The 21,828-nt window shown below is 39.7% G+C and overlaps 1 protein-coding gene across 2 annotated transcripts in view; it reads right to left on the bottom strand.

The window, feature by feature from the left end:
• TRIM24 (tripartite motif containing 24) overlaps positions 1–21,828 on the bottom strand; it is a 77,647-nt gene that overhangs the window by 4,822 nt on the left and 50,997 nt on the right. Inside the window, exons 9-19 of one of the 2 annotated variants that reach the window (XR_006165538.1) lie at positions 19,359–19,624; positions 18,557–18,721; positions 16,818–16,997; positions 14,879–15,014; positions 13,666–13,738; positions 11,753–11,921; positions 10,883–11,196; positions 7,875–8,007; positions 6,345–6,419; positions 5,006–5,155; positions 2,242–3,410 (exon numbers count right to left, since the gene is read on the bottom strand). Coding sequence is in view for 1 of the 2 variants with exons in the window: in XM_032996179.2 (XP_032852070.2) it covers positions 3,201–3,410; positions 5,006–5,155; positions 6,345–6,419; positions 7,875–8,007; positions 10,883–11,196; positions 11,753–11,921; positions 13,666–13,738; positions 14,879–15,014; positions 16,818–16,997; positions 18,557–18,721; positions 19,359–19,624 (1,871 nt within the window). In the remaining variant the exon portion in view is untranslated. Of the gene's footprint in view, positions 1–374; positions 3,411–5,005; positions 5,156–6,344; positions 6,420–7,874; positions 8,008–10,882; positions 11,197–11,752; positions 11,922–13,665; positions 13,739–14,878; positions 15,015–16,817; positions 16,998–18,556; positions 18,722–19,358; positions 19,625–21,828 lie in introns of those variants that run through there. The other variant, XM_032996179.2, reaches the window with a different exon arrangement.

The raw sequence follows: 21,828 nt of genomic DNA, 5'->3' as shown, positions 1-21,828 counted from the left end.
GTCAAAAGGACAGAAAAATAAAAATCTGCAGAACTAGCTGTACACTCAGAGAAGCCACCATTAGATCTTAAATTCAACTTGCCAACTCTTATCCCATGGTGGTTTCAGAGGCTACATTTGTGTGCACAGTCATTCAGGGATTGCTGAATCTTGACTGTTCAACTTATTGTCTGCGGGCCTGACACAGAACAGTCACCCCATCCATGCAAGAATTTAAATATGGGATGTAAAAGCTGTTTTAGCATGGCAATATTTAGTCCTAAGGCTCCAGGCAATAGATGTGCTCCTTAAAGCTGTGTCTAGATGAACCAACTAGATATAAAAATATGTTAAGTAACTTTCTGTGAAATCTAGACAGTGACATTTAGACAGCATACCTACTGGGTTCAGTTTATTAGGACAGAACCAGTCCGCTCTCAAAGCGGTCACGGGAATTGCCTATCAGAGGCAAGACCTTTGGTACATACCAGATGCATATTATTTTCCCCTGTATCCATTTCTGTTGGTTTTCATGTGCGTTTTCTTAATTTTATGTATTTTTTTTTTCTTTCCCCTTTTTAGCAAGTAAAATGAAAGCGAGTGTTTGATGTTGGATTGGGTAGGAAAGAAAAATAAACCTTCGGAATCTGTCATTTCCTGCGAGCTGCATTTGATGTTGATTGCTTCTCCATACCACTTCCATCATAAAAAACTGCAGCTGAACAGTGTAAAAGCTACCATTTGTATAGACGAATGGCAATTTTTTCAAGGACATTCCCTTTCTTATGATTCAATAAAAAAAGATGCTTTCTACCTGCTCTGTGAAGCGAGATGGAGAATCTTTACTACTAAGTAGTAGTGACATTCCACACACCAGAAAATCTCCCAACCAGCCACCATTCAGTGGGTTGAGGCGGGGAAAACACACCAAGCAGATGCGGGTTTTGCCACAGCAGCTTGAAAGAATACAGTACTACCCTTTAAAATCAAAAGTAGCATTGCTCACCCATTTGTGCATGTATCACCTGCACTGAAGTCGTTAAATTTAACACCTCAAACCTCATCACAGTGGCAATTTCTGAAGATTCTTACAGTGACATTCGAGACCACAAAATGAAAGTTGAGTCCGATTTTTTCAGTGGATTATTTAAACAGAGACATTTTCAAACAATATACAGCAGACAGGTAAGTAACTGGGGGCTGCAGGAATACACCTACACTCCTCTTCCCATTATTTCCCACTGGGAGAACAACCTGGGTGTGAAACTGCATAGGTGTTCAGTGTCCCCTCTGAATGCACTCAGCCTCCTAATAAACCTGTGCTGGCAGCTTACAGCCTGGAGGAACACACAGCACCTTCCTCGGGAAGCACCCTTACACCCGGCCACAGGCTACCCGGGACTTCTAGGCGTTGCTAGATCTTTAAGACTTCAAATGTTGCAAAGGAATTGCCTCTTATTTCTTAACTCTGTGGTACTGTAGCCTGCACCGATCGTGCCCGTCTTACTGGAATGGTCTCCCCCTCACCATCCTGTCCTGCTCCTTCATCTCCCTCCCTTTTTTTTTTTTTTCCTGGTACTCTGGGATGGTAAAACTCCTGCTACAAGCAACTCCCTTTAGGTAATAAAAACTTTCCACAAAAAACAAAACCAAAGCAAACACACGCGCCCACCCCCCAACCCCCCCCAAAAAAAGGGAAAATAAATGGTTATTCTGGGCAGCTTAAAAAATCAACCACACGATCATGGCATTTCAAAACCTACAGCAGAGGCCTGCTGCAAGCAAAACCCAGTGCTCTTTTGACGTGTCCACTACATTTTAAGTGTGTAGTGCCACCCTATGACCAAGGCAGGTGGATAATATCACGTCTGGTGCGAGGCACAAACAGGGCCTTTTTCTGACTGCCTTTGCACACAGCAAGCGGGCACAAGCCGCACTTGCATCCAGTCTCTTCAGTGATCTGTCCACAGCACCGCAGCACTGCAAGCCAAAAGCAGGCTTGCGTACACTCGGATGTCTACACAAGCCTCCCTGCAAAACTCTGCCACGGTCAGAGCTTAATTAATGCGGGAGACTGCCTGCTCTCCTGAACACTCAGCTTTCGTTTAAGAAGACCTAAATGAAGTGTGTAAACCCATAGCTGAAGCAACCATAGACAACTACTTCTCTAACTCTGCAATCTCCGAGGGCAGAAACAACCACCCGTATTGTTATCAGTGCTCCGGGAAAGCAGACAGAAGAAAAAAGGTAACGTCTCCTCACCTGGTGGTTTTAACAGGGACGGATGGAGGGCTGAAGAGCGGTATCTTTCTTTTCTCTCCACCTCTTCAAACCTGAGTACTTCCAAGGGAATAACGGTGCTGGTTGCATTCTGACAACATATTCAGAAATTTGAAAAAAACAACAAGAGCTTATAGACAGAAAGGATGCTTTTCTCCCCTCTCTAAACATACACAAAGACTGATAGTTGCAAGCAAACGTTTTTCCCCTCGAGACTTTGCCATCAACTCCATTAAACAGAGGCACATCAAACTTGAGACACCCGTTAAACAAAATCGCACAGGAATAGCATTGTTTCTTGCTGGTGGTGAGAAGAATGGCACAAAGTATTCTGTCCTTTCCTTCCTCCATTAAAAACTCTCAAATAAACTCCTTTTTTTTTTTTTTTTTTTTTTTGAAGTTATTTTTTAATACGCTCTCCCTTACATTTCAAAATCACCAATAACTTCTTTGGGGGCAACTACACTTTCATTGTACCAGTCCGTATTGCAGGACAATAATATTACACCATCTGTTTTCATGGCTTGTGTTAAATACAGTACAAAGAAATCAAATTATGGCCAGCCACATGCCTTTGGTAAAATTAAAAGTCTGGTGAGACCACATCTTCTTCAAACTCAGAAAGCCACATGTTGAACCCATGTAATGTTTTCAAGTTCAATTCTATACACAGCTCTTTTCTTCCTCAAAGTAAAGTTAAACAGCCGTCATCCCACATAAATGTCAATTTCTCCAGAAGTACCATGAACGTCTGGGACTTCAGAGAAGCTCTCCACATGCCTTGATCTCCATCAGATTTGTGTTTCAGACAAGGGGTAGAAAGTCTAGTAAATATCCACAAACCTACAAGTCAAAGCAGTCATGATTTGTCCCCTTTTCACAACAGCAGTGATAAATATTCTTAGTTTTTAAAAAACACTCTGCAGTAACACGTGCAGCTCTCACTTAAGCAACTGACGGTCTTCTCCTTTGAGGCGTTTTTTCCGGGGCTGTACAAACTCATCATCCGAGTCTTCAGCAGGTTCTGGATTCTCTTTTTCACTCTGGCAGTTGGGTTGTACAGGGAACTTTCTCTCAGGATAAAGGCTGACTAATAGTTCTTCAAAGTAGGCTTCAAGTTTCATGCCGGCATCAGCCACTTCCGAATCAGGCTGTCGGGTAAATTAACAACATCAATGAATCACAAAATAGCTTTATACTGAGATCACGTTAGGCCTTTTAGGTGCTCTTACAAACTAACAACAAATCAATCAGCAGCAAGAATGGCGTCTGTGGAACACATGGTCCCAAAGAGAACACGCCTGCAAAACAGAAGGTGAGGGAAGATCTTCTGGCCAACACCCCCAATGACTTTTTTCTCTGATGGATCGTCACAGAAGCCAATTGCAAAAGACACACTGGTGGGTTCTGAAAGCTATGCAAAGAGATTGTAAAAACTCTTAAATCCTGACTGGAAAAAAGAAAAAAAAATGCTGGGGTATGCTGTGAAATATATAGATATGCCTCCAGGGTGTTACAGTGTTTTGGAACTAGTGCTTGAAATGCTAGAATTTCTCTCGCTTACCTTTTTTAATTCTGATGAAAATATTGCTAGGATGGATAGATAGATGGATGGATGGATGGATGGGTGGATGGATGGATGGATGGATGGATGGATGGATGGATGGATGGATGGATGGATGGATGGATGGATGATAGATGGATGATAGATGGATGATAGATGGATGATAGATGGATGATAGATGGATGGATGGATGGATGATAGATGGACGGATGGATGGATGGATGGATGGATGGATGGATGGATGGATGGATGGATGATGGATGGATGATGGATGGATGATAGATGGATGGATGGATGGATAGATGGATGGATAGATGGATGGATGATAGATGGATGGATGGATGGATGGATGATAGATGGATAGATGGATGGATGATAGATGGATAGATGGATGGATGATAGATGGATGGATGGATGGATGATAGATGGATGGATGGATGGATGGATGGATGGATGGATGGATGGATGGATGGATGGATGGATAGATAGATAGATAGATAGATAGATAGATAGATAGATAGATAGATAGATAGATAGATAGATAGCTGATGATTGTAACCTGGAAGACTAGGCTGTCCTGAAGTCATTCATAGCAACCACGGCTGACCGGTTCCCCGAAGCAGAGGTCACCACGGCAGGAATATTCCCACGCTATCGGGGTGACTGGAGGCACCCCTGACATAGAGAAGCCTTTACTCCCACCGTAATTCTCTTTCATTTTGCGGTCCACTCAGTACCTTCAACCCTTTTTCACCACGTGTTCCCTTACGTGCAGTGAGGGATAACAGCAATCTCTCAACATGCAACTAAAAATCCTCAGAGTGAGTACAGACCTCCCAGAACGATAATCCTGCTGAATTTAAGATGTGAGGCAAGGAGGACTAAACCAATTTTTAAATCAAATACCCACCATTACCCTCTGTGTTAAACAATTGTGCTATTCTTTACCTGCCGTCCCGCTTGCATGTTTGTTACCATCCTCTCTCCTTCTACGGAAGGAAATCCACTGCACGGTCATCTAACACCACAGCAGTTTCAAATGTGATTTATGTTTTCACGGCAGTCTTGTCATCAAAGTAAGTTTAATACAATAAATTCTTGTGGTGCAAGTTCTACCCCTGCGACAGTTTTCCTGAAAGCAACTAAGCCTACAAAACCAGATAAAGTATCTACTTTTCTAACCTCATTAAATTCAGCACAGTTTTGGAAAATCAGTCTGAAATCAGCCACAAAATCTTCCGGCTTTGTGTAGAATGAACTGGTCACTTCAAGTCTTTTCTTGATAGTTGACAAATCCATAGGCTTTTTTATTATTTTGTAGTAATCGGGAACCTAAATGGAGAATAAATTTTTTTACTGAATGCAGTCATGTTCATTACTGTTTTATAAACCTTTAGCTTTGAGGGAGAGGGCAAACCTTAGTCTCACCTTCGAAGTACAGTTCTAAGATATAAGTGTACTTTTAACATATATGCAGACAGTTTCTGAAGTAACAGTAATGTATGCTAGTTTTGCTGGCTAAAATACACTCCTCCCAATGGCTATTTTAAAATAAAAGTAAAACAAGTAAAAACCCCACCTACATTACCTACATAGGAGAGAGCAAACTATTTGGACGTTATTTTTGGATGTGGTCAAATAAGCCTCAGCTTCACTCTCAAGACCACCATATGATAACTCTGGCGACCCACTCAAACGGAGACGGTACAGGGGTTGCTTAAAATGAATTTTGGTCATGAAAATCCAATGATAACATTTTCACACTTTTTTTCCTAACTATATTCACATTTTAAGGGATATCCTATAATACCTGAATTTAGTAACACATGACCATCATATGATTAATCAAGTAAACTCCTGTGCCATTTCTTATTATTAAACTCTGTGGAATGTTCTTCAGAAATAGAATTCTTCTCTCAGTTGAATAAAAAGGGTGCATAGGAGCACATTACTTATTGCTGAAATATTTTCCCATTGACCTGTCCTGAAGAACATGAGAGACACTTTTCATCTGATCACGCTGGTAACTCTTCTGTGTACCCCTGGATTTCTTATGCACCCAGGTATTGTTTACCATTTTAAACTAATACATTTCAAGCTAATAATAAGAAATCAAATTTCACATGAGTACTATGGAGTACCCTAATTCTCAAAATCAGGTAATTTAGAACAAGCAAACAACGCCCCCCCCCCCCAATATATCCCAAATCACCTTTCTAGCAATATCACTCAGCACTGTGAAATTAGCAGAGAGTGTTAGAACTTAATACTTCAAAAACAGACACAAAAAAACCTGTAAGTAAAACCAGTTCTTGGGGAATTTTACTAGTAAATCACCTTCCAACCCAATGCTTCAACTTTTAGTTCCCCTTCAGAGAGTTTTCATAAAATTAAACAAGTTTACTACACTTCATGTCTGGGAAACTTGACTTCTGATAACGGACTGTGATGGGACAAAAGTGCCATTAGAAACACGCTAATTATGCTGCTAACATAAAATGGAAATAAGTGAGGTACATACTGTGGGAGGAACCGGATCTTGAAAAGCCAGACTCATTTCATGACAGTAGAGGTATAACAGCAGTCTTTCACACTTCTGTGTCAAGAAAAATAGATACCCCAGTAATAATTAGAGAATCCTACATGATTTGTTCTAAAATAACGAACTACAGAAAATATGAAACAGATGCTTCATACTCCCGCAGCCCCAAAGCAGAAAAGGGAGCACAGAAACAGGATTTGGAAGCAAGATTGACTGTCATAACCAGTGGCCCACAGTATTCTTTCTCTGCAATGGATATATCTCTATCAACTCTCAAGCGCGCGCTGTGAAATCTCACACAGTTCCTAACAGGGTTATTCGGCATTTGCTGAGCCCAGCAGCCATTCCAGGGGATAAAAAAGGCACGCGTGGCTCCGAGTGCTTTACAAATATTCAGATAGTGGTAATGTTTTTCCTGATCTGGGTATAACTGCTCTGTAACTGCAAAGCTTACAGTGCTTTTTCTTAGCAGTGGGAAGGAATATCTTTTGTTTACCTGAATATATTGAACTGGATCTTGAGCCTTGAAAGAGATTCTAAAATGTTGTGTGATTTTATGCTTGCTGATGCTTCATCAGAATATTTACAGGACTTAACTTACATTTTTATAACTTACGTTTAAAGCAAAATATCAACAGAGCTAGATTTTTTCCTTTTAGATAGCAGCACACACAAATAATGGTTCTACAGGTAGGCTAAGACTCCAAATAAAATATTAATTTCTGTGTATTTACACAAGCTGCAAACCAAAACCAAGTAAAATACTGCTGAAAGTTTCCAATATAGCTCAAAATTACTTAATAAAAAAAAAAGTTTTAAATAATAATAGAACAACTACAAAGAAATAAGAAAAATCAAAGGCAGCAAACAAACAAAAAACCAAAACTGCAAGAATCCAAAAGACTCTGTCAAGCACTTCAACTGCTTGCTCAAAGGCACAATTTCCTTCCTTTACCTCTGAGGTTTAAGGGAAAACCAAAATTTGGAGACCCACTGTTTGCTTTGTAGCTTCTCCACCAGAACGTTCAAAGCTGAAAAGTGATAGCAGTTTTTCCCAGATACTCATGTTAATCCCCGCAGGATCAGCACTGCATCTCTGTATAGCTTCACTGCGGAAGAACCACCTTAATTTTTCAAAAGTATGTTGACAAAGTGCTTTAAAGACTAGAACCATTAGCTGATAACGTCAGTCATGACAACTTTGGAAAGCACAAATTAAAAAAAAAAAAAAAAAAAAAAAAAAAAAATCTCAACGCAAGGTCATTGTGAACAAGAGCTCTCTTAGAAAGAGCACTTGGTAATTGCTAGGACGCAGACCTAGTTCAGAGCACCAGATCACAACCACTGCGCAGACGTTCTGCACGTCTCGTTCAGCATGTTTACATGAAGGCTGCTATGACCTCGATGCTTATTTACAAAGTTAATTCTCTGCTTTTACCATCACCTCGTAGAAGATGCGTACATTGCAGCATACAAGAAGCAGCAAGAGAGCACTCATTTTATCCTTACCCTACGATCTATCGGTGCCAAGCCCACGGTGTCTTCCAATTTTCTTTTTTCTGGGCTGTGAGCGGGTTTATCACAGTCATATTCAACTTCTGGCTTGGACAAATCCCGACAGAATGTACAAATCCACTCTCCGCTAAAGAAGACCAACAGACACACTGTGATGTAGCACACTTGACAAAAGGCTTTCCACGTATTTCTGGGTAAGTTCCTCATTTGTGGGGTGGTTTTTTTCTGCATTGTGTATTGATTTGTTGGTGGTTGGTTTTTAAACACTACGAAAGGAGAGACTGCTGGCAAAAATGCTTTATTAGAACTTCGATTCCTTTTCATGGTACTGGTGTCATTAATGGACAGAAAAACGATTTGTCGTAATAGACAAATGGTGTCTACTTATGTTAGCACTGAGATTTTTCACTTGAGCTCACAAGATTCAAGCAGAGCACTATTAAGACTTCTGTTTCCTAACTACAGAGGGACTGAAAGAAATGTATAGGCTGAACAGAAGGCAAAAGTGTTCGTATTATATGGCAAGAACTGTATATTCTCCCCACAAGTTTGATCTACAACATATTATCATACTACATCTATCTCTATGTATCTATATCTATATTCTCTATAGATTACTCTAGACAAGATTTTTTGGGAAACTGGAAATTCTTCACTCCCTAAAACTTTCAGATGTTCCTGATTTTGTCAGTTAGCACAGGAAAATCCTACAGATTTAAGTGACATGGTAAGATTACGACAAAATTAGTTCTGCAAGCTATGAGCACTGATTCTCTAACACAATTTGTGAGCCTCGAAGTTTTGAAAAATCTATAGAGAGTCTGTATTTTTAATACAGTTCTCCACAAAGGAAGAAACTTTCATGCTTGCAGATAACCACAAGAGGGCTGAATTGTACCTCTCACACATAGTAGACGGAATTTAGCAATAACCACCTATGAGATCTAACTACATGTATTTACTCAGAGGTATGTTATAATAATCAGATCTTTGTAAATGGGAAATAGTTTCTGTAGCACCTTTAGTTCATTTTGATAGTAAGGCAGAAGACTTTACAAGTTTAAAAAAAAAAAAAATCTTACTGCTTTTTATTCAGAGTGATACAAAGATTTCTACCACCTGCGAGTTGTAGCATTCAGTAATGAATAATGGGCATTTTCCCTCAGAGAGACTTTTACCTTCTACTGTCTTAACTTGACCGAGTTATTTATACGACAGTGTCACCTCTGTGCCTGGACTAGCATCACAGAAATGACGTGGCAGATATACAAAAACAGATACTGGCCATCATCTAAAGATCTTATGATATGAGAAAACAGGAAACACATGAAAGGTGGAGGAATAATGCATTTAAGTACCCAAGAATAAGGAAGAGTGTAATGGATTGAAGTGAAGGAAAAAAGATGCATTGATCTTGTGAATCTATAGGGGAAATTGTTCTATCCACCTGAAGCAAGAACAAAAAGCAATCATGAAAGTAGACCGACACTGCTGACATAATAAAGGAATTATTTTGTGTGTTTGAGGGGACTCCTGCTACGAGACTGAAGTTTGTTAAGCGGACTGCTAGAGCTGCCAAAAAAAAAAAAAAAAAACAAAACAAAACAAACCCAAACCCAAACCAACTAAACAAACAAAAAAAAAAAAACAAAAACCCAAACAAAACAAAAAACCCACAGCAAACAACTCACAAAGATGAGAACAAAAACCTGATACATCTGAAGACAGGAGGAAAACTAAGCTAACCATGGTTCTGCAGTCCAGGAACACAGTGCACTTGGATTAATATGAACCTTTACAGATCTGAGCATTTGTTAGAAAAGTTGGGTTTGGCTCCCTTGTCCCCAGACATCATCATCTCAACTTCCACAAAATGTTCCAGTAAAAAAAAAGAAATGTTAAAGACTTATTCTTGAAGCTTCAACAGAAACAAAACCTTGTAAATACATAGTTATCAACCTGCTTAAAGATTATTTTTTCTTGTCAGAAAGGTACAAACGTTTAAGTGCTTACTGTAACTTTACTGGGTTTTGCTTATGGCACCAAGTTGTAATATAGCATCATTTTATTAATTAAAAAAAAAAAAACAAACAAACAAACCCAAAATGTAATTTGAAGTTTCAAAATATAAAAGAAACATTTTTATGTGTCATTTCTAGTGACATTTAAAAGTGTAGATATTCTTGCAGAAGTATGCTTGTTCAGAGTAGCACATGATGATCGATGTACTAAATGAAGTTGCTATCCCAATGTTTTACACCAGGAAACTATGCTGATGTTTAATACGAAAATCTAACATTTAGGAAAGCATTAAACAGTGAACGTGTCATGACAGATGGTTTTGTCCTTTAACACTGCGAAGCTTACTGATGGCATCTCCAAGTTGGAACATTGCAAGATGCCATTTATTTTAATCAAAGACACTACTTCCAGAAGGAAGTGTCAGTAATGATTAAAACAACCACCTATTTAAGACTGTTTTTTGTAAAGTCAAGAAACTGAGTAGTTGTTTTGTAGCAACCAACCAGGAAAGCCTACTGCTTATTTCAACACTGAATGAGATACTGCTGGAAGATGTCAGTCGCTACAGCCCATGCTTGGAGTATAGTAAATAATATATTTAATACTATATTAGCTTACATTTTTAAGTCTTTTATTCTTCTTAATAAAGAAATGTAAATCTTTTATGTCATCTTTAAAACATTTTATGACAGATTGGTTATTCTGTGGCCTAATTTTAGTAACAGATGCCATAGTTCTAAGTGACCTTGCTTAATTGCCAAATAAATGAAGAGTTTTATTATCATGGCTGCAAATCTGCAAAGTTAAATTAGGGTTTCAATGCAAATTCCAGTTTTGACCAATTAATAAAACTTATGGATCCAAGACTTCAAAGAAGACACTGCTCCCTTTGAGGCTGATACTTACTGTATTGGGTTTCACGATACAAAGCTTATGTCTTTTAAGGCAAGTTTAGATGGAATTGAAGGGGTCATAATTACCTTGGAAAGCTCATCAACGTAGGGACATGACAAGAAAGATGGAACACTTTGGGACACTTCTCACAGCAAAGGAGCTCCCCTCCATTTTGACATACTGCACACCAATCCTCATTGGGATCATCCTCTTTTCTGCCCTCCCCAATGTGGGACGGGCCAATCCATCCTGTCTTCCCACTGGATGTGTTCTCCTGCAGTATCCTTGGTTGATCATCTGTGCTGTCCGGTGCATCTGTTCTTAAAACAGCTTCATCAGAAGTGGAATTATGATTGCCATCTAACAGCAACGAAGTAAGGATGCTTCTTGAAAAGGTGGTCTGTAAGAATAAGCGAAGGAAGCCAAATTATAATATTTACATGAATCTACATGAACTTAACAAGAAGCAAACTGACCAGAATAACAAATTTATATGCAAGCAGCCACATAACTTGCAACATGCACGCAAAAATTACTATCGCACTACAGCATCAGGCAAATAAATGCAGGGAATCAGCTATGAAAGGCTATTTACTGCTCACTGCTCCACTAACAAAACTGATCTTTGATGCCCCAAAAGTCTAGAGATCTTATTTATACATATTACTGCACCACGGTTAGAAACTCTTCCTAGCACCGTATGAAAATTTTATGTTTGCAAGCAATTTCCTGGCTTCTCAGGCTTTCAATGGATAAAGGCAGCCTGATCGCATCAGTTAGTTAATTGAAGTGGCAGTAGAGCTAGCTTGATTTTGAATTTCACCTCTTCCTTTTATTTAGCTTTGAAAAAAGTCCTGACAGTCCTCAACAGAACATTAGTAAATTACTTTATTCCCCATAAATGCAAAATACCCTCCACCAAAGAGAAAGGGGATCTTTGTAATTGTTAATGTTACATTCCGAGGCCGGGACTCCTCATCCGTTTCTTGCTTCACTATAACAATTGGGAAATCAAAGTTCTCATTTGGGGCACTTGATTCCTGTTTAATTCTGATCGGCTCCAACATAACAACGGGGACTTTGTGTGTAGAATCAGCTCCTGGTGGCCTGCTGGAGGAGCCAGAACTGTAAATGACAGAAAGAGGGAGAAATTAAGAATCGGAACTGGACACCTTTTGTACACTGATGCTTCCTGACACCTCAGGATGCTAATCCATTTTGCTGCTTTGAACCCCGAGCACTACAGTATGACTTTTCTAGAATACAACATCCCAGTTTATTTCCTTTCATGTATACTGAAAAGGCACTACAAAAAAAGGGAAAATTTTAATGGCACCTTTCCAGAACTAGATAATTACTCATGGTTTGACTTGGTGCAAAATTTGCAAATAATCTTCATTTCTTTTAGGTCATACACAAAAACGCACTTCCACCAAACATTCTCTTTCTTTGGAGGAGATGCAGCTGTATTTTGGGGAAGGTCAGTGTTTCTACAGAGCTGAACTGGTTACTGTAAACCACACAAGTGAGTAAGCCAGATAAAACACATATTTACATTATGTTCGAAGAGTTTTCTTACAGACTTGCAGCTCTACCAAAACTGGCCCCTACTTTTAGAACTCTATTGGGTTCATTGCATGTGTTTTGTCATAATATGATGAGAGTGGGCAACCAAACTCAAAAACAGAAGCTTTTTTTTTTAAACAATTATGAGTAATTTTTAAGCTAACAAAGAAGCAGCAGAAAGAATCACATTTTTTAAATGGAAGTAAAAACCTCCTCAGACAAACATTTAAACAGTTCATAAGAGTCCTTCACAGAATTTACCACATAAACGAAATAAGAGTAGAAGGTATTTTATATTAAAAAGCATCTGCATTTCCAATTCAAATGGGATGTCATCTGATTTTTCTCTGCATGAAAAATTAATCTCATGTCAGATGTATGCTCTAATTTATTGGAACACATTAATGGATCTGCACTCTTCGAACAACACTGTGTAAATCTATTTGTTCATTAATATTCAATCACTAGGGGATAAAAACATTTGTGTAGACTCTCCGTAGATACCTAGTACTTACTTAACTAACTGTGTTACGGCAGAAAATTCTTAATAACCTGTGGAGTGGCTGGGAGAAAATGGGCATATTATGAGCGATGCAGACCGAGGGGCCTCACAACTGCAGCTGTTGTGAAGGACATACGCAAGGTCAAAAGAGATAAGGAAGTTGGGGTTTTGAGAAACTGCCTATGTTGCAAAGAGGCAAGGAGGTTGGAATGTAAAAAACAAGATAACAAGATGTAGAAACAGAATGTAGGTACGGCAGAGCGAGGCGTGTGAACGAGCAGCTTTAACCTATTAGCGACCAAAACGTAACATGTGCGCTTTGTGCGAGTGTGTAAACTGCTGTGTAGCCTTTAATAAAGTGGCATTAACTGGATCACTTTGATCGTGTATGTTGTGTCCGTGACTTCCGCGTCAATAACCCTCTTTGTAACATCAGTTCCTTAAATCCCAAGTGATTTATAGTTTCACGAGGACTTTCAATATACAACTTTTTCCTTTCGCCGATTTTTATGAATTAAAAACCCAAATTAGAATTGGCATTGTTTTAATAATGTCAACCCACCCAACGCTGACAGAGCGAATACATTTTTAGATGTGCTATTAATACACTACAAATGAAATTTCTACTTTTTAGAATGCAAAGCGTGCTGTAATAACCACCAGGCCTGGCCCGTTAACAGAGAAGGTGAGACAAATTGACTTCTATACGCATTAATGAGAGAAGAGACTGAGACATGTTCTGTGGTGGTGGAAGTGGCATTATCTTTCTCCATTCTTCTCTTTCTCCCACTCTTTCCTTACCTCTCTCTGCTCCCAACACTGGAGGCACTGGGTGACCGAATTGGAGGGTGTATGTTTGTCACACTGACTCCTCCTAAGATAGAAGAATCGGATTAGAACAAAACACATGTCTGCGCCAAGTCCGAGATGTGACTCAGAAATGCATAGGTTTTGGGCAAAACTTCTCCTGCCGTGTCATTTATTTAACCCGTATCTTTTAATACAAATTCACGAGAGGATGAGAAACATGGGATAACAGAGGGAAGGAGTGGACTGAGAAGGGGCCCACTGCACGTAAGCAGCCTGCGGGATCGGTACCTTTGCCTGGCTGACCCCTCCCCACTTGATCGCTCCAGGTTGCTTTGTCTCACCTTATTAAATTCTAGCAGATCTCAGGAGATCTGCTAGGCAACTCTAAGCCAGATGAGCTGGTGAGGAGGAGGAGGTCTGGGAGCCAGGCAGGAGCAAGATCAAAGGTCTGGGGCCCAGAGAGCCAAAAGACTCGTGAAGGCAGTTTTTGCTGAGCATTGGTCCTGAGAAAGCAGAGCGGGCCGTCTGTCTGCGAACGCATTACCCGGCGGTCCCGGGTGATCTGCCCAAGCACACGGGCACCGGGTGAGTGTACGAACGCTGCACGGGGACCTACCGGGAACTCACGCAGCCTCACCACGGGCCAGAGTGGCAAGGGCACTAAGAAGCAGCTGCTGACGGCCACCAGGCGCGGTGACAGGAATCCCCGGGTCCCTCAAGTCCACCACCTTTAGCTACCCATACCAATAGCTTCCCCGGTCAGCCGGTGTCACTGCTTCACTACTCTTCCAGGGAAAAAGATTTTCCAATACCCAAACTGAACTTCCCAAGTCACCGCTTGTAGCCACTGCCTCCTGTTACATCCCATCTTGCTTTTTCAAATACTCGTCTCTTACCACAGCTTCTAGGCTTTAATTTGGTGTAGCCCAAGAGTGCCGTTTTTGTATGGATTTCTATGCCATTTGATAAAATCTTCTGGTTATTTCTCCATGTTTTTAAGATCTGGCCAATTTTGTTTAAAACACTAAAATATTGTCTCAGCTTTACCCCCTACTTGGGTTTCTACAACTTTGCCTTCATTTTCATATTTGTCATTTTTGATATAAAATAGACGTAAGTAATCCTGCTATCAGTGTTAACATTGCCACGTTTGATTTTTTCATTACACCACTTAAACCAGAAAATTGCATCACACTCCAATTACCTGAGAGGCCTGGCGATGGTACCGATGAATTTGGTGACTGCACAGTTCTATTCGAAGGGGGTTTTGGCTGATTCTGCTCTGCAGTGCCATCCTTTCTTACAACATTATCCAGTGTGATGTTTCCTGAACAATCAATCTTAAAGGTGGGGAAATGAGGGGAAGCAATTAGTGTTGGGAGGGAAAATAAAACCAACCACGACAAAACCCCTCAAAAAACCAACACAAAATCACCCACCCCATGCCTCTGCCACACTGTTATTTTGAAGGTGAAGACCAAAATGCATTTCACCTAACTTTAGCCAGCCAAAAAGTGAGGTGGTTACTTTAAAGCAGGTCATCTTCCCTTCTCAAAAAAGAAAAGAAATGGCCAAATCCCGACAGTGCTTCATTTGTATTCTGTAAGTTGCTTCTGTAAGTGCCAATTTTTCTCCATCAGCTACAGAGAAGGCTTAAATCAAGGCAGGTAGCTTTCACACACAGAAGAGAAGAATTTTTATCTCCACACCTTCTTTTGACATGCTCATGTTATATACTCTAAAAAAATATAAGCAGCAATATACACACTACCCACTAATCCACTAGTGTTTAACAGGACTGGAAGAACCTCGAAGGACACTCAATTCTGCCTGTCCCACACACCCTCTGGGCAGGAGCTGTGCAATTAGACTCAAAAGGCAAACAGCAACCCAACACTTGTTCCTTCTACCCACAGCCCACACCAGACAATTGAACTCTGCTTTAGGGGCTCCCAATTTACTGTTCTTTCTCTAAAAATTACACATTACAGTTTGATAAAGAGAAATGATCTTTTGAAATGTTAGGTTTTTTGCAATACACAAGATCATGTTTTATAAGAAAACAGGTCACCTTGGTATCAAGTTCTCTCAATTATCCAGACACCTCACAAATCCATGTGTATCAACTGCATCGACCACTGAAATTTCTATTTATAAGCCAAACTTATCCTAAGTGGATGCAGAAGTCTCTGCTAGGTCAGCATATTTACAGTGATTTGGCCCATGTATCTTAATAGCTTAAACTTAATCATATACAAATAGAAGAGGTCACAGTACTGTGCACAAAAATCTGTATGATCATGTTATGTAGTTCACCTTTTAAGCCTGACAGATACTGTGATTCTGTACTCTGTGTATTCTGTTTTAAAAATTGAACACTTTTATCTGAGAGTTTACTGGTGAGAACAAAAGACAGGTTGGAGAAACAGGGAGCAACAGCAAGTTATGACTAGAACACCATGACATTTCAGATATCTACAAACCTTAGACCACAAAAATAGGCTTGGCAGTTATTAGAAAGAATAAAGTCAACTGACTAAAACTCAACAGCTCTCGTGGACTGCTGACAAACACATGCCAATCAGAAGAAACTATGAAAGAGAAGTTTAGAAGCTTAAAAAAAGATGATCTTCTGATGCTCCTTCTATCACCAGTGTTAGAATATATGATGAAAAGAAGTACCAAAAGGAAAAGATGTGTGGAATATATCCAGTATACCAACAATTAACACCTAGCTAAGAGAGCCCTTTCAAGGAGTTAAAAATATAAAATGTTAAAAATATACCAGAAATACCATCAGCAAACCAGCGCTATCTGTGGACACTAGTAAACAAAAGCTAAGTTAACTCATTTTTGTTAATATCATTATGGAGGGTGGGGGAAAAATATGCAGCATCCAATTAAGTCCAATTACAATTGCAACCTGCAACGCTATTTTTCTTAGGTGTCTTAACAGCCGTCTCCCAGAACAGTTCTGAATATAGCCAGCAACATGTAGGCAATCCTGCATTGTTGTTTTCTAAAACTGTCTTGTTTTGACAACCAGAGCAAGAATTGCAGTCTAAAAGGTTTCTACTTCTCACAAACAGTAAGACTTCCTTCAAAACAGAATCCCTAAAACATTGCTCCTATGTTACACTTACATCAGGAAGAGATGGTAGGTTGTAGGAGCTACCCACTGGAGAACTCAGATCGATCGCAGCGGGGCCGTATGGCTTCCCATCACATCCTGCAGCACTGGTGACCGTGGGGCTGGATGGAGTAGATGTTGTGCTGCTTGCAGTTGAAAGGGCAGTTGAAGTTTGTCCACTACCAATCTGCCACTAAAAAGAAAACAGTATTCCACAATTCAGCTTTTTTTTTTTTTCCGCCCCCCCCCCTCTTCCTCCCCAACAGTTCACATCTACTGCATATACTGGTCTTCACTGAGCAGTTAAACAAGCAGCTTAAGTTGAGGAAGCCAAATTCAAACATAAAATCCTGCTTTACTCTGAAGTCACTAATTTCAAGAACCAATCTTACAAGACAAGGGAAGGTGACAAGTAGTTGAATAAATCTATGAATAGAAGAAATTAATGCGAATTCTTAAATTCAAAGCTGAATCTTAATGTTAAGTATCTATTAATATTTCATGCTGCATTGACAATGTTGTGGGAGAAATGTAACAGTTTTAGTGAAATAAAAGCATTACAGATAATAGGCTAAACGCAAAACTGCTCCAGTGTTTTATTAAGTAAATAACTATAGCATCACTTGGACGCCATCAAGTATTTGATGTTGTGCTTCCCTTAACAACTTAAAGTGATTAAGAATTTGAAACGCTGACTGGATCTCCACCCACATATACATTTAACACCATGATATGAAGCGCACAGTCAAGTCAGACTAATGCAGGGACATATGCAGTTTTCAGTGTTTTTAATGGAATTTCATAACAACTGTAGGTGAAATTCGACTCTGCTCAATTCCTTTTTAGTCAGTCATTCTATTTACTGGTTGCTAGTTTCAGAAAGACATTAGTAGATAATGAAAATACTTGAAAGAAAGGCTTGCAGACAAGCCAGTCTCCTTTTCAGAGGCACAGAAAAGGAATGACTTAGTCTTTGTTACTACACTTTCTCTTAGATACTGTACAGCTTGCTTCGATTTAGTTGGAATTAGTTCTCTGACACGATAAGCACTGCAAGCATGAATGGTATTAGCCCATTTCTCAGGTCACAGATCAGGTTCATTTGATTCTTCCCTGCTTACCCCTAGGGACAGTTTTCTCTTTCCTTCTACATGTGTTAATATGCTTTTTACTAAAGAGTTGCCTTCCTGAACATCCAGAAAACATATGACACGTTTGCTTCTGCTCCAGGTCAACTGCTGAGTAGCTGGGTATTGATCAGTCTTATTCAGCAAAGGTCCCACAAATTGTGGCCTTTCTTTTCTCTCATCTGTAAAATTCTTATTTGGCATACTCTGGAGAATGGGGGCAGTTATAGCTTTTTACTCAAGCTTTTACCTGGTTGCTGTCACTGACATCAGTTGAAATAGCGAGGCTTTTCTATTTTGTCTCTTCACTGATTGCAGTGTGCAGACCATGGCCGTGTTAGGTTTTACACAAGTGGCCAGAAATCACAGTAATGTCAGAAAAGAGAAACACCAACACAGCACACAGAGTGGCTCACTTCAGTAATGCAACAGCTGCTTACAACTGTCAAAATGAAAGAAACTTGACATCTTATTAATAAAACTGTGGGTATCTTGTCATGGCGAAAAATGCAGTCTCTGTCCTAACTGAAAAGCACTCTAGAAATAGAATATAAAAGTAAGACGATATAAAGCACATTTGATGTTTTATTTCTACATGGTGAGGGAAAAAGGAAAAAAACTCTACCTGTTTTATAGCTTGCTGTGCCAAGAATGCCATTTGCAATGGGCTGGGCTTTATTGCTTGCCTTGGTAGGTTCTGATTTTGGGGAAATCTCATCTGCGGTGCAGCAAGAGCTGAACCATTGGACTTGGGGCTATGATTCTGAAAATGAATCAAGCGTGGAGGTGCCTGCATGAAAACAAACAATTCTGCAAGTTAGTGGATAACTAATTCAACGTTCCAGAAATTTTTACCAAGTGGCCCTTTTAAACTTCTGAAACTCTTTAGAAATTACATGCAAACAAATAGTACCACCACATTTATCTGAATGATCAAGCATAGGTTTTCAGTGATAAAGCCAAAACCCAGTAGATGGTTTTGAATTATTCTGGTATAATAAATGCAGATACATCACAAGAGCCAGTGGGAGTATTTCCACCTTTGAAAGTTATAGAGGAGAATCACAGATCTTTATGCAAAAAAGCCTTGGAAAAAATTAACGGCAGATTCACTTTTTAGTCATTTGACAAGAATACAAACCATGTAGCTCAGCACTATATATGCTTAGATACCATATGATTTTTTTTTTCTTAATTAAGATAGGCTGAGTGCTACCACGCATTTTGCCAGACAAGTTTAAAATGCCCATTCGATTCTCAGTAATGTTCCCTGACCCATTTAACATAGCCATGTGCTAAAGATTAAGCTATCTGAAGTTATGTATCTACTAGACTTAGTTTCTTTCTTTTTTCTTATCTTTCTTTACTTTCTCCTTCACTGCCATGGAAAAAAAAGAGCATCCTCTCTGGAAATAGCCGTAACTTACCTGATGAGCAGCAGGAGGTTGCTGCATGGCTCCTGGCATTCTTGGATTTGGTAAAACCACTGGACCTGCTCTGCGTTGAGCTTGCTGTCTCTGAGCCATGACCTGTTGCTGCATGTGCTGCAGTCGGAGCTGAGCTAAGCTTATCTGCGTTGGGAACTTCGACAGCTGGTTTGCAGGTAAGCTGCCTGGCGGCTGTAAGGTCGTTTCCGTCACAGGGTTCTTGGGCATATGTGGTGGGGTTTCTTTATCTTCAATTACCAAAGAACCTAGTTCAAACAAAATAAATAAAATTAATACTAAAATATCGCAGTTTGCAGAAATGCTGTTTTTCACAATTAGTTCTGTGAATACCACGCGGTCATCGTTCATTACTGCAAGGTAAAGAATGGATGAACATGAGATAGAGGACTCCATTTACTTTGTTTGTTTCCCTGACAAAAATTGGATGCATTTTACAGCAAACTGTCTTGTGCTACAGCCTGCTCTGCACGGTGGATTCTCCTAGGAAGGAAGGTGTCCTGGCCCCTCTAGAAGAGCAAGGGAGCAAAGTTTCAATGGAAAAGCGTATCCTGATACAATCATCTGATAAAAACTGTCTCATAAAACTTAAAGGTACTGTGACCCCTTCCGGCCTCTGCGTCCACATCATGGAATGTCCACATGATACTCTCAGTTGCTACACACCAACTGTTGATGTCTGACCTCCCTCCTCTGACTTAGAAGGAAATCTGACTAGACAAGTGACGTTACTGTGCCTGCAATGGGTCTAGTCAATGTTTCCCATAAAGTGAACAGAGAAAAACGTAAATGAATAATACTGTTTCCCATGCATGTCTGTATGAAATATTTTACTATAGTCAAAATAAATTTATTTTCTTTCTCTATAAAAGGAATTGCCTTGACAAAGGGTATTGACTGTCCTACAATCAACAGTCAAACCCATACCACATTTTCACTCTGTTCTCTCTAAGTCTAATTACACTTTCAAAAGTCTTTCCAGACTTAAAATCTGTGGTATAGCTACCTACTCAAAGGTACTACAGACAAAGATTCCCTTCCATTATTCTAGAAAAGCATGGGTTATTGTATAATTTGTGGAATTAAAACATTTTGTTGTAATTTTTTTTCTTAAACACATTTTGAAATACATAAGAGATATCCTATCAGCGTATAGATACCATCACACTGGCAGCACCGTGCAGCATGATTAGAATTCAAGCCATTCCCGATATAACTTGTTTATTTACTCACTTTATTTTTTCTTCAATGGTTCTTAAAATCTGATATATACACAGAAATTGAACATGTCTGATCATAAACGTAACAGCCTAAAGGTTGCAATTTCTGAAACCAGATAGATAAACATGATCTGGTTTTAGCTATCACTTAAATAGATAAACTGTTGCAAGGACTCTTATCTATGCTGATCTATACAGGTGCCATTTCTATTGTAGCACTTTTCAGAATTTAAGGGAACATATTTCAGCAGCTCCTTAAATAAACAAATAAAAAAGAGCCCCAAACCAAACACAAGTAAAAACCCGTTCTTGACATGTATCATCTCAGTTTAGCAGGAGTTCAGTTACCACTACACAGCCTGATGATTCATGCCTGGAAACAAGAGATGCACTTCAAATTCTCTTCCTAAAGAAAATCATTTACAAAGAATGAACCTGGAGAATTTCCTTGCTACCATCCAATGTTGTGGTGTGGGGGGAAGGGAGCTTGTTCGCCTTAAAGCACTGCCATAACACTTCCTTTCTCTGCCTTTGTAGAGATATATACATTTGCACACCTCTGTACGTTTGTAGAGCTGACTGCACTTTCTGATGAAAGGCAGAAAAGGTCCCGCAGGTATCTCACAAAGCCTTCTGTACATGACAGAAAACCAAAAATGCCCATCAACCTAACAGTGGAGAAAGGAAGCATGACAGGACAGCAGTCAAAACCCTAAACAGATCTCTAAACTTTAATTCCTGCTCCTAAGCTGGTAAGTTCCTAGGATGCTTATCTCCATTAAACTTGGGCTTTCAGGCAATCACACAAGCAGGCTACCTGCAAAGCTTCCCAAAGTCCTGGGATTCACCAGTATCATAAAACCCTGGCAACTTATAGCTGTAAGAAAAAATGTAAAGACTAGTTTGGAGACTACATCATAACCTATTAGGATAACGAAGTAGATTTGCAACTCTGTCAAAAAGATGCTTTCTCCTGAATTTCACCCCGCAATTTCAGGAAAGACAATCTAAAAGCCAGACAACTGTCAAAAAGTAGTGTTCTCTTCCCCATTCTCCTGTTTTTCTTTGGCATTCGCCCCTTCTCTTCATCTCAGGTCTCCGAGGCCTGTTGTTCAGCGTGACAAGGGAGCAAACAGAGGGTTCCTGAACATATGCTGCTGCTATGGTCTTCAGCCTGAGAAGATGGGATTGAAGTAGAAGAAAGGGCTGGAAGGTGCAGAACGAGACTGACT

The sequence above is a fragment of the Tyto alba genome, unplaced genomic scaffold, assembly GCF_018691265.1.
Source record: "Tyto alba isolate M040663 unplaced genomic scaffold, T.alba_DEE_v4.0 Super-Scaffold_21, whole genome shotgun sequence".
Classification (NCBI taxonomy): Eukaryota; Metazoa; Chordata; class Aves; order Strigiformes; family Tytonidae; genus Tyto; species Tyto alba.
Note: the sequence above shows the minus strand (reverse complement) of the source record. Positions and strands in the feature narration are given on the sequence as shown.